This window comes from Uncinocarpus reesii, genomic scaffold, assembly GCF_000003515.1.
Source record: "Uncinocarpus reesii 1704 scaffold_6 genomic scaffold, whole genome shotgun sequence".
NCBI lineage: Eukaryota > Fungi > Ascomycota > Eurotiomycetes > Onygenales > Onygenaceae > Uncinocarpus > Uncinocarpus reesii.
This window is the reverse complement of record NW_003052495.1, coordinates 1-12,687: the sequence shown is the minus strand read 5'-3', so window position 1 is coordinate 12,687 and position 12,687 is coordinate 1. Positions and strand designations below refer to the sequence as shown.

The window sequence follows — 12,687 nt, the reverse complement described above, 5'->3', positions numbered from 1 at the left end:
ATCGATTCAAGGACAAGTTGCCGTCCCATCTTCTTCTCGGCTGTTCTAAGGGCCGATTGGGTTGTACTTGCAGACTAAATCTCCTTTCTCCGGTGCAGCATTTCCTTCTATATTGTATTGCCTATGATTGAAGCATTTGACCGTTCCGCGTTAATCCTCGCTTCGAGCGTGGGAGAGGAGATGAGGAGGATGCGAAGATGCGAAGATGCAAGGGGAAGGCAGGGAGGCATATAAGGAAGCAGTCCTCTGCGCCCCTCAAGCTGACTTCTTTCCAAATCACCATCCCCTTTCTTCAGTGGCCTCTACAGCCATCCTGGCCATCCACCATTGACTTTGCCGCAATTTCTTCTTCCAACACTGAGACAATGAGCGCCCCTCCTACTGAGCCGACCTCCTCAATGATTCTCGCGCCCAGCGCCAAAACTGAAACAATTCAGCCTTTCAGTGTCGACGTGGTGGATTTGACCGGTGACTCGGACAAGGACATCACGGATGTGGATGCATTGAATACATCCAGAGCATCTGGGCCCAAAATTACGACCCCTTCCGCACAAGGTAGGGTGAAGAGTCGCAGTCCCCAAGTCAAGCCTAGATATGTTATTCTGACCTTAGACCTTTGCAGATAATAATCCGGGCAGCCAGGCGGGTGATCTCACCGGCATGGCTCCTGCGGGCGCAGGCACCCCCAGCCCGGTGGTCAAGCGGGAGCGAAGTTTGACCCCCAAACCCTCAGTTGTCCAGCGCGCCAACAGCGCCGACAGCACCGACAGCACCCGGACTGAGCGTGCGTCCCCACCACCGCCGGATCAGGTCCTATCAGAGCGCTCAGGATCAGGGCGTCTTTACATCCGACAGATGCGCAGCGCCGTGGGGACAGACTACTGGAGCATGACGTTCATGGGGGAGCTCATGTTCAGCCGCAGTGAGGATGAAGCTGTTTCACCTCCTCGCGGGAAGAGACGGCGGACCTGACTGTGGATGGAAACATATTTGCTATCTGGCGTGTTCTCCTTTTTTTTCCTTTTTTTGTGTGAAAGGGAAAGCAGACAGGAGCCTCAGTGTATGTACACAGTTCATCTTGACAGCTTCGCAAACATTATTCCACAGCTCCCTCGGGCTTGTCCTCGCAAGGGGACCAGGAACACTGCTAGAGTGGCTTTAGGGTTTTAGTTCTTCCATGCCCGTTGAAGCGCCGAACCACTCATTCAGCTTGTTGTGCCTTGATTTACTCCACCTTTCGGATGTGGTTCGCCGTCGGAACCATATTCGCGGCGCGGGTCCTCTGTCTGGAGGTCGAACAATGGGTGAACCAAGGAATGAACAAACAGAAACTAAAGATGACAGGGTGCGCCACTGAGGTACGCTTGATGCTAAGCTCCTATGGGTTCGAGACCCTCCCTTTCAGGGGCTGGGTGATAGTTAGGTTATGGGTGCCGAATTTTCAGAATCTTCTCTCGGCCGCTGCAGTTTGGGGGAATGCTATAATCCATGCTGCGCACGCATTCAATTCTCCCGCAGGGTTTCGGATTCTGTTGCCCGACTCCTGCAGCCAGCACTTCTAAAGACATTTTCTTACCCATGGGAAGCGCGAGTAGACCCAGAATCTCATAATCAACAACCTCCCGCCTTTGTCCCTCGAGGTTGTCACTACATGCTCCCTCTAATCGCCACCTATCTGACTTTCACTCAAGTGTGTAGAATCTACCCTGCGGAATTGGCCGGACTGCCATAAGTTCATACATAGCAAAGGTAAGAACTCCTGGACCTCTCTATCCAACAAAAAGATAGTAACAAGGTTCTACAGGCTACAGGCTTGAGCGACAATGGGAGTCCCAATGAACATGAATTCGAAGCCGCCCTGCCCCTCCGACCATGGCATGCCTCAGCAAGTCACCGCAATTCGAATACCCCCGCTCAGAAATAGCATTGCCTTAGGCTTTACCACTATATCCAGCCGAGCACTTATCCGCTGGGCAATCAAGCCTTCTGCTCAGCAATGTTTCCCTCATTCGCTGATATCTCGATTACGGGTACATCCCGACTTCTGCGACATTGGAGAATATCGAGAAATTTCGGCCCTGGATCTAGGAACCGCACTCTCAGTAATGCCTCAACAACCTGTGTGGTTTCAACACGTTCAGTCTACTTGCCTACAGGTCTGGAAAGCAATCTATGCCCAAGCAGATTTTAGGATGGCTGATGAGGAGTTGAAGAAACAATTTGTGGATTATTTCATGGTTTCTGAGTTTGAGGTGCTATCCTCCCCAGAATACGGAGTTCTCTCGGGATTTTCCTGGGTGGCTCAGAGCGGAATGGAGGGCAGGCTTAAGGGCAAGATGGAATTTAGGGCTGCAGATTCAACCCTTCATGAGTTGATTTTGCCATTAGATGCGCTTTTGGCTTGGATCTCTCCTGCCGCAATGGATCATTATGATGGAGCCTTGTACAATCTTGATACATACCTTCCCCTTGTTGGCCCTATGGCACGTCCAGAATCGCCAGATCCACAAGGTGGATTCACAACATCAACTCCGGCCCTTCCGCCACTGTTGCCGCCGACATCAGACGAGCCTAACCTTGATACACAAAGTATTCCTGTTGCAAGTGGGGGGAGAGGCAAGGGGGGAGAAAAGGGTAGTGGTGGGATGGGGATGGGGATGTTTGCCCAGGAGGGGGGAATGGGAAGTGATGAGGAAAGGGGGCCAGCAGCATCTATCCCAGAATTGGTTGGTGACCACGCGAATACGTCCGTCCAAAGCACCAATGACAAGATTGCCGGTGATTGCCCCCGAAAAAGAATTGCGGCGGCATGTTATTCTTGCCGATTGCGCGAGGTAAGTCGCCCTATAGGAAGTATTGAGAGTAAAGCATTTAGTTGATATTGCTTCCTTGCTATAGATCCGTTTCTCTGGCGCAAATCCCTCCCAGGATGGTCGGTGCAATCAGTGTCACCAACGCAATCAAGAATGTGTCTTTGACAGCCCATATGCCTGTAGTATCTGCGGCCGACGATTCGCACGAAAATGGAATTTGTTGCGACATTTCAAGAGGAAGCATGCTCAGGGTCCGCCTAATGCTCCCCTTTAAAGAGCACTCGCGATTAAATATCCGGGCTCAAGGAAGTGAAGGAATGCAAGATGATAGATCTCCTCAATTCCATTGTCCCTATTGTATCAAAACATATGCGTCGAGGGGCAGGGTCGAAGTACATATACGTGGACGTAAGTGTCACTTGGTTGTTGTTGCTTTCAGATTTCGATGTTTTCTAACCTGGTATATCTTTGATTACTTTGCAGACACCGTAGAGCGCCCCTATGAGTGTGCATTTTGCAAAAGCACTTTCACGCGCAAAGATTACCAGCAAAGGCACTCCGAAAAGTGCTTCATACGATGAGTTGCAAACTCAGTTCAACCTCACTAAACAACTCAGTTGTGACGACCTCTGCAATTTCAATAGTGAGAGAAGGCAGAAACTCGCACAGGAAGCAGACCACAGTTTCAAGCCAAAATCTAATTAAAATCTATCTGCCTTGAAAATATTACATCTTAATCAATATGGATTTTTGTACATAGCAATTTGTTTCCCGAAACACTTTAGCATATCTTTCGTGAAACTTCTTTCTCTTTGTAGGTTAAAAACCCGAGCCGTTTGCAGATTGCCTAGAAACGGGCTGCGTGTATACTATTGGTATTTTCCATATATCCATGAAATGATTACGGATCCCTTTCCCGGTACAACTAGATAGAACACCGCGATGGGATTAGATTTAACTCATCCTAGGATTGTGGACAGGAAAATATATATCAGAGCCTTCCCCCTTGTCCACCCATCACAAAACATCCTTCCTCTATACATGTCCTTCAACGTCAGGATGATGCCTTTTCACTTTTGGGCTTTTTGGTCACTTTTGTAAGTTCCAATCAACACCAGACAAAACCGTCAACCCTAAGCTAACATTCAATTTCAAGCTGCTATCGATATGTCCGGCTTATTGTTAACCTCTGGGCATATCATCGGCTCAAACCGATCCCCCCCCATGGCCCGCTGGCGCCTGCAGACGTAACGGTGGTCGTCCCCTGCCTCAATATCAACAGGCAAAAGCTGGCAGAGACCCTTATGTCGATTCTCAATAATGGACCGCGGAAGCTCATTTTGGTAACTGTGAAGAAGGAGCAGGGCGTGGCCGAAGATGTGATGGGGATAGTCAGACCCTGTGGGGTTGAACTCCAGGTAGCCACAGTGCAGAAATATGGCAAAAGAGAGAAGTTAGTGGCAGGAATCCCACTTGTCAAAACTAAAATCACTGTGCTCGCAGATGGTGATGTTCTCTGGGAATCCCCCCATCTTCTCAAATGGATAGTCGCGCCGTTCAAGCAAGAGAAGATGGGGGGCGTTGGTACATGTCAGCGTCTTCAGCACGATCCGGTGCAGAGCATGTGGCCACGAGTCTGGAGTTTCCTTGGGGCACTGTATCTTGAGCGAAGGAACTTTGATTGTGCTGCAACCGCATATATGGATGGAGGGACACCTTGCATGTCCGGGCGAACCGCGGCATATCGCTCTGAGATTCTACAGAACCCTGAATTCCTTGACGCCTTTGGGGCTGAAACTTGGCAAGGCAAACAACTCCACCCTGATGATGATAATTTCATCACACGTTGGCTGGATTCGCATTCCTGGGGCATGTGCTTTCAATATCATCGAGAAGCCATGGTTTTGACAACACTTGAGGATAATTGGGGGTATCTGAAACAATGTCTCCGTTGGTCTCGAAGCAACTGGAGAAGCAACCTGCGTAGCTTGTTCTGCGAGCGGTTTATCTGGAGGTCAGTTCTGAAAGAGATACGATATCTAGCTCACAGATTAACCGGGCTTTAAACAGGAGGCACATCTACAGCACCTATGCTGTTTTTCTGACAACCCTTTCACCACCGGCATTCCTTGTTGATTCTGCATTAATATGGCTCCGCCACAGGGCAACAGAGAACGACCCTCTCGCGCATCGACGGTCATTGCAGTTGCTACTTTTTTGGATGTTTCTCGCCAAGGTCATCAAATTCTTAGGATATTTCAGGCGAAACCCGTCCAATATTGCCTTGATACCAATTTCCATTTTGTTTGGCTATTTTCACGGTTTTCTCAAGGTCTATGCGGCTTGTACACTTCATGTTGTAAGTTTCACGTTCCTTCCTTTGACAAATGGCGACTATGGGCTAACTTCCTTAAGACGTCTTGGGGAAGCCAAGAAATACCGACAAAAGAGCCAAGACTAAAGAATAATAATACTTCAAAGCAACAAGCTCCTGACGCCTTTGGATCTTGGCATTCTTTCAACCCCAAAGAGCGACTCACACCATGGCGCAGATATATTACTTTCTTCTGGGTTCGTTATGTTAAACCCGATTAGTGTGTAATGAAAGCTACTAATTCCTTCTTGTAACTGCTTCAGACAAATGCCTGGCCAGCAGGACAACCGACACTCCAACTACGACTCTTTGGGGTTGGGCTCTGCTTGCTGGCTGAACGGGCTCTGAATGTTCTGATGCCATTGAGGGTTGGGCAGATGATGAGCAGACTAAACAAATCCAGTGGTATGTTTTGTTTTCCTTTTCTGATATGGTGCATTGGTTTTCGGCTAACCGTCGACAGGCTTGCCTGAGGAGATCTATCATCTTGCATTCCTTCACTTCCTTGAGCCCGGATATTTAATCGCGAGTGCTAGGACTCATCTGCTGCTTCCGCTAGAGCACTATTGGGACCGCAGATTGAAAATTAATACCTTTGCCAAAGTCATGAGTCTCCCAAGTGAGTTTCATGAGGCCTGGGACCCCGCCACCCTGTCGGATGTGATATTGGGTGTCCGCAGTTTCGAGGCCGTTATATCGGTAACAACTTTTATGCTTATCCCCGTGCTTTTTGATACTATTTTGACATTTACTTCCATATACTACCAACTTGGCAGCCGGGCAGCAGTGTCCTTTGCAACGATCATGGGCTCCTATATTTTCCTCTCAGGAAAGCTCCGGTCCCGACAACACAATAGATGGAAGGTCTATCGTGATAGAAGCAGAAGGGAAAAGGAGGCTTGTTGTGGCTCTATTGTTAACTGGCGGACAGTGATTTGCTTCGGTCGGCTGGAGCAGGAGATCGCCCGATTTCAACACATTGTTGACGCCCGTTTGAATTCCAGTCAACATCCCGCCGCTCTCTCAATTCTGAGGGAAGCCTTAAAATTCCTTGTTTATACGGCAGGTCCAGCGGGTTGTGTCATGATAACGCGTGACATTAGTGAGGTTGCGACAATGTTCATTTACCTCGCGCGATTACGACAGCCTCTAGAAAACATGCAAAGCTTCCTAGATGCTATCCACTCGGAGCTTGCGAAGGTCGATTCACTAATTGAGATCTCCGAGAAAGAAACATCAGTCTATCATCGACAGTTGAAGGGATCGGTAGCTGATCAGGAAATCAGCCCCTGGAGCATTGAGTTCAAAAATGTGGACTTTTCTTACAATGAGCAATTCCAAGTCCTTGGAAGATTGTCATTCAGGGTGCCGGGCGGCGAAACTGTTGCATTTGTTGGAGAGTCTGGCAGTGGAAAATCAACCATCCTGGATCTCCTCCTGCAAGTCCGCTTCCCACAAGGCGGTTCCATCCAAATTAACGAACGTGATATTTCGAAGAGCCCCAATGAAGAAATTACCTTTGTCCCCCAGAAACCTAACTTCTTTAGTGACCGCAGCATCATGGAGAATCTTAAATACCCCAACTTCAATGTCGAGGACGCCCAGATATATAATATCTGCCGCTCTTTGTTAATCCACGACCGGATACAACGATGCTCCGAAGGCTATAACACCCGGTACCAAGATGCTATGTTCTCGGGCGGAGAGCAGCAACGACTGGCCATCGCTCGTGCTTTGACCCGGGATGCGCGGATTTTCCTTCTGGATGAACTTACAAACAGCCAGGATAACAAAACGGCCTCTTGTATCTTGAATGTGCTGAAATCACGCGCTAATGGTCGGACCACCATTTTAGTTTCGTAAGTCAGGCTCAATCCCTCTTGTTCTATCCCCACTGACATCCACTTTAGGCACAATCTCAGGGAGATTAAGAACGTTCATCGGATCTTCTTTCTCAATGAAGGGAGAGTGGTTGAGCCACCGCAACCATGACGCACCTTGTTGATTTGAAAAGGTCACTACTACAAACTATGGACCATGCAACAGCAGGCCGGCGAGTAAACACTTGTTTGGTTAACAGGGTTATCGCCGTGCGCAGGTTGTAGACTTGAGGCATGAAACAATGACCCCCTCCCTTTCGGGTCGATTACAAAATTACTTAGGTAGTGATAGAAAATCCCCTGGGAGGGCACGCATACTTTTCAGATTTGTCACGATTTCGTGTATTTCCACGAAGTCTATTATTACATTAATACCTACTAGAGCTAGTTGTTTTGGCAGCATTCAATCACTGCTTTCTCTTGTCATCCATGGAGAACTAGGTGTGTTATAAGTGGGCCGACTTTGCGAGAGATAACCGTATTACCGCCCTTCAAAGTTCCAACTCGCATTTCTTAGACACAGGCCAGAATACCATATGCTTTGATTTGCTTTTGCAAGCGAGGGGGGCCTATCAAAAAGAGAAACTTGGGACCCTGTCCATTGCAACGACTGCAATTTGACGTGGAGATATACAGAGACGCAAATTCTTCCTCCCGTTTCCTACGCTCAAGCACCTAGTTACCGCGTAAGTGGGAGTATGGTTTGAGGGTGGGCCACGGCTACATTCAAAATCACTAGATTCACAGGGGCCACTGTGCTCGTAATGCTCAATGATATAGGGCACATGGTTATTGTCAGCCAAAGGAAGAGGAGTAAAGCAATGAGGGACCGGGTGCCCCAGTAGGTATATTGTAAAGCTTAAGAGCTGCTCCTTGATTCACCATCTAGCTTAATATAAAAGCTTTATTTGCCATCTCTCACAATGCTTTGAAACATGTAGGCTGTTATCAAGCTGGAAAAACACAAAATAGGCCTGAAGAAAACTCCGCAACGGTGAGCAACAAGCAAAGATTCCACCAAGATAATCTGCTAACATGCTTTAAGCAAACAAGATGGACCCCTCTCAGCAACTGAATCCATGCACACGGCCGGTACGAAAAAGGACAAGTACCGGGGCACTTCGAGAAGCTCAGGAGCCTAACAAACGCGAACGGTCCGACCAAACTGATGAAGAATTGCGTTTGAAAGAAGTGCTGGACAAGCTGCGTCGAAATGGTCCAAATTATGTTCAGCAACCCCCTCGGCAGGTTCGCAGAAGCTATTGCTGCAGGTGTAAGGAAAACACACGAAACAATGGTGAATGTAACATGTGTGGTCATGAATTGATCTCATGTGCGGAGTGCGTGTACGAGACCACTAGGAAGCGAGAAGATGCGAAATTGAAAAAAACTGGGTGAAACTGAGCAGGGAATAAAACAAGAAATGTAGACGGAGGCACCATGAGCCATCTAGTTTGATGCTGGTGTATATTAGCTGTGTGGCTAGACACAGGGAAATGTTCTTTGTGCAACTTCTAGGAAAAGTTGAGTTTGTCTTTTGTTTGCAGTTAACACTCAATGCCGGTGCATCTATGGAGCAAATGGTCAGCTCACCCGTTCATCATATGAACAGTGCTAGAAAATGATTCGGTTGATACGCTGCCGTGTAACAGATTTCCATAACTCGTACTGAAATATCAGAATCTTTGACAGGAAAAGGAACTGGTAGCCATCAGCCAGAAACTCCAACACAAAATATATGTAAGAGGAAATAGATAGGATCCTTTCTATGATTTATCCAAACTTCACCTCCTCTCTCCAATCTCGTCCATAATTTTGATGCAGCGGATGTAGGTCAAGGGACGCAGTCCAATTTGGGGCGTTTAAATTGTTGAGTTTCCACGGTTGCTAACCCTCGGGATCTCTTAGCTGCTAGCGACCATCTCCTTGGCTCCTTTACACAATGGACATCCTGAAGGTGGAACCACAGCTCTTCAGCACTAACAAGTTGTGACAGGCAATGAGGATGGGTGCAAATGAAAACAGAGTTTATTTTCATAGCCTCCACATGTTCCTTTATATGTTCATACCACTTGACTTGGTCGAAAAGGTACTGCTTCAGTCGCTCTTCTGGGTTCAACCGTAGGTTCCCCATACAGAAAGGACAGTATCCAGCATGGATTGGGGCATTTCGAAACATCAAAATGTCGCAGCGGAGAGGAAGTCGATCAGTTGATGCAAGGTGTTCAGCACAGTGGAGTCGCCACTCAGCAGGCTTATTGAACCAAAGATCACACTCCAGGCAGAGTTCCCCAAAATCTTGGCTACCTAAGGCCATTTCACGCTGCCTGAAGCATCGGTACAGATGAGGCCACTGATGATGGCGCTGGTATCTAGTACAATAGTCAGCCAACATAAACAATAGGGTGCATGAGGGAAACTATACTTGCTGACTGGCTTGCCACAGATGCAGAGTCCATCCTTGGGGCTCAGGCTTGGGCGGTAAGCTATATGGGTGTTTTTGCTACAAAGAGCCTCCAGTGCGAGAAGCACAGCGCGACCATCCTTACTACGAGGATTTGTTTCTTTGAGCAGGGCATCAGCCAAAAGATCGCGCTCGGGCATGACACGCCGAGCATAGTGAAAAAAGGTATGTTTATCAACATCCGTTTTCGGCTGTGGGTTGCCAGACTCCAGAAGTCCTGTTGGCTGTGCCTTCTGCTGATGTCGGAGTGCTTCCATATACAGCCGATTTTTCTGATTGTAGAGGGATTGCCGCTCGCTCTGAATCTGACGCTGTTCGGCATCATTTGCTGGTATCTGAAGCGCTAGGTTTTCTATCTTGCCATTGAGCTGGATAATATCTTCTCGACTTTCAAACTCGAATTCAAGTTTGGCTGGTAGTGACCGCCACAGCTGTGGATGATGGTGCATGGTCATGGCCCGACCATTCTTGATATGTGACTCTCGGCGGGCAATTCCAAGGTAAGTTGCTTGACCGTCCACTTCACTAATGGGATGTGCATATGATTTTCCGAAGACATGGGAAGATGCCTGGGATGCGAACTTCATTCTGGCGGCTTCGGAGTAATGCTTATCTACCACTTGTAAGTAGAGAATTTGATTTCATTGTCTATAATGAACTTACCAGCCTCCATGAGTGCCCATCGGCGGCAAGCTCTTGCAGTAATGTTGCATATGAAGCCAGCCCGGTGGCCAAGTGCAGCAAACATTTTGCCAAAAGAATCCGCTCCTCGAGCACGCCCAGTGGATCTTTCCCTGTCCAGTTCATTGAAAGGGCGGAATAGTGGAAGGTCACAAACATCTTTCTTGAAGGGCAACTCAAGTACATGCTGACCCTCAGGCAAGCCACTTTCCAAATCATCTAACAGCTGCCCCAATGACTGATAGTCGCGCAGCGCACCATCACTGCAAGCCAGAGGCAAAAAGTATATTAGGGGGTTGAGGAGAAGATTTGTGTCCTCACTGTAGACCTCATAGAAAGCGTGGACTGGAAGTTCCCATCTTCGCATTTTCCAGCCATTTTTCACATGCTCGCGCAGATAATATAAGACAAGCATCGCCTCCCCATCAACTGCTTGGAAAGTCAGACGAAAGTGCTATTTGAACTGTCAGCCATCTTGAGGTGAGAGAGTGGGCATGCTTCAGCCAACTGACCTTGTAGCACGCGGAGGCAGAGGTAGAGTTGTGCTTGCGAGCCGTGGACTCATGCACCTCACCTGTTCGGGCAGATGTGAAGCAGTAAAGTAGCAAGGCAAAACTGAGCTGTACCCTGGACCGATCGCTGTACTTGCCACGGTACTCATGATAATCTTTGCACCACAGTTGCACCATTGTCACCACAAGGTCATTAGGAGAGAAGGCACTCTTGTCCATTTCCTCTGTACACAACGGAACCTCCTCCTTCAACTTTGTCCGTATCCACTGTCCAATGTCAGCCAGGAACTCACAGCTAAGACCACCAAGATAAGCATACCTCTTTCATGGTTGTTGAGACCTCAGTGGGGAAAACATATTTCCGTTCCCTTGCCCATGCTGTTTCAAAGTCCCGGCGGAAACCTTCCATGGTTTCAACAGTAGGCCTTTTGTCCTTGCTGGCATCAAGTCTACCAGGAATGGAATTTGCAACCACGCGCAAGAAGCCCTTGAATGTTCTGATGTCAGGTGGCACTGCAGCCTTAGGGTGGTGCTTCACAAAACTGCAAGGGAGTAGTCAGGATATTTTCACCCCAGGTGTCAAAGTCAGGCACTCACTGATCAAAGATGGCCAGTGTTCGAGCATATTTCCTCTTTGTATTCGGAAGGACTTCACACAAGACTACCTCATTGTCTTCATCGCTGAGATCAACGGTCTGGTCAAACCGAGCAAGAGGGTCATAAGCTTGTTTTCCCATTGGAGCCTTCAGTTTCTGTCGAAATTGGGCAAACAGGTTGACAGACTGGCAATGCAACAGCCCCTGGAGAAATGTCTGAGGCCAGGTTGAACAGCAACAAGAGCCAGTGCTGTGGGAGAATGGTACTGTCCGCCATCCTGATCTGAATGAGATAAGCGCCGGTCAGGGTATTAATGGCCTTATTCTATAAATGGCGAAGGCGTGAAGGGAGCACAGTTGTTGACATGAAGGGTCACGTGAAGCCCGTTGTGGGTCCACCCTGAAGTGCCCTGAAGCATCCTGAAAGTACCCATGAAGACCCTGATTCGGCCTGATCACGCCTGAATAAAGGCGGCACGAGTGATATGAGGGCGACTGGTGAACACCACCTTAGAATATCTGTTGTATGTTTTTTGCGCTGGAACGCAACATCGTGAATCCAAGGCACTCTGAGCTTCCAATTCCAACATCCATCATCAACCTGAACTTATGAGCTGAATGCGCAACCATCTCCTTCACGGTAACTCCTCGAGGCAATGCTTCGTGGGGAATAAAATCGCTACAAGTCATCGACCCCCCGATCCCCGCGAAAGAGTCCTCGCCATGAGGGAGCGACCACGTTGCCGCCCAATGTTCCTCCGCGATTACCTGAATCTTCGTAAAAGAAGATGCCCTAAATTGAAGCGACAGTCACAACTTGTGATACGTGAGTTAGGGGAGTGTCCCTCGGCATGAGAGATGTCATGTGCCTGGTGTGGAGTGTTTGCAATCGCTTCGCTCATTATCTCTGACCATGAGATTTGGAGGTCGGGTTCGCTGCACGAAAACCCTTCAAGACGGATAAATTTTCACGGCACACTCACTTAACTATTTTACGCCCTGACTTACTCTACACAAGAACACAAGGCGGCTGACCAGGGCTTCTAACACAGTCTAATTGGCTAACAAGTAGTCTATACCTCAAGCGGGAAGACAGTTAACTCGGGACCTGCCTTCTTCCAAGGAACTAATATTGGGGGTTGGCTGAAATAAACAGCCAGCGACGGCTATATCATTTCATTCCACAGGCTTAGGCTGGGCTAGCTATCTGCAGCAGAATATTGGCAACAAAAGGAGCAGGCATCTCTCTGTCCTGAAGCATCTATATCCATCCTTTAACTCTGCATAAACAACTTGCACGTCTGTTGCTCAGGGTTATTTTCTGACAATGCTTCCGTGGGCATATCTCCTCCGCAAATGTCTCGAAT

At 48.3% G+C, this 12,687-nt stretch overlaps 4 protein-coding genes across 4 annotated transcripts; 3 read left to right on the top strand and 1 right to left on the bottom strand.

The window, feature by feature from the left end:
- Positions 1-365: 365 nt before the first annotated feature.
- Positions 366-972, top strand: UREG_07905 (uncharacterized protein; the record flags this gene model as incomplete). The annotated part of the gene is made up of 2 exons (XM_002582172.1): positions 366-555; positions 623-972. The coding sequence occupies 2 exons, from the start codon at positions 366-368 to the stop codon at positions 970-972; spliced, it is 540 nt and encodes a 179-aa protein (XP_002582218.1).
- An 851-nt stretch (positions 973-1,823) lies between these two features.
- Positions 1,824-3,087, top strand: UREG_07904 (uncharacterized protein; the record flags this gene model as incomplete). Its single annotated transcript, XM_002582171.1, has 2 exons — positions 1,824-2,834; positions 2,899-3,087. The coding sequence occupies 2 exons, from the start codon at positions 1,824-1,826 to the stop codon at positions 3,085-3,087; spliced, it is 1,200 nt and encodes a 399-aa protein (XP_002582217.1).
- A 767-nt stretch (positions 3,088-3,854) lies between these two features.
- UREG_07903 (uncharacterized protein) lies at positions 3,855-7,179 on the top strand (the record flags this gene model as incomplete). Its single annotated transcript, XM_002582170.1, has 7 exons — positions 3,855-3,910; positions 3,970-4,827; positions 4,977-5,172; positions 5,229-5,384; positions 5,451-5,592; positions 5,651-7,046; positions 7,098-7,179. 7 exons carry the CDS (start codon positions 3,855-3,857, stop codon positions 7,177-7,179), a joined length of 2,886 nt encoding a protein of 961 aa, XP_002582216.1.
- Positions 7,180-9,374: 2,195 nt separating this feature from the next.
- UREG_07902 (uncharacterized protein) lies at positions 9,375-11,461 on the bottom strand (the record flags this gene model as incomplete). The annotated part of the gene is made up of 6 exons (XM_002582169.1): positions 9,375-9,439; positions 9,617-10,144; positions 10,195-10,666; positions 10,725-10,991; positions 11,044-11,266; positions 11,322-11,461. 6 exons carry the CDS (start codon positions 11,459-11,461, stop codon positions 9,375-9,377), a joined length of 1,695 nt encoding a protein of 564 aa, XP_002582215.1.
- Between the last annotated feature and the right edge of the window lie 1,226 nt (positions 11,462-12,687).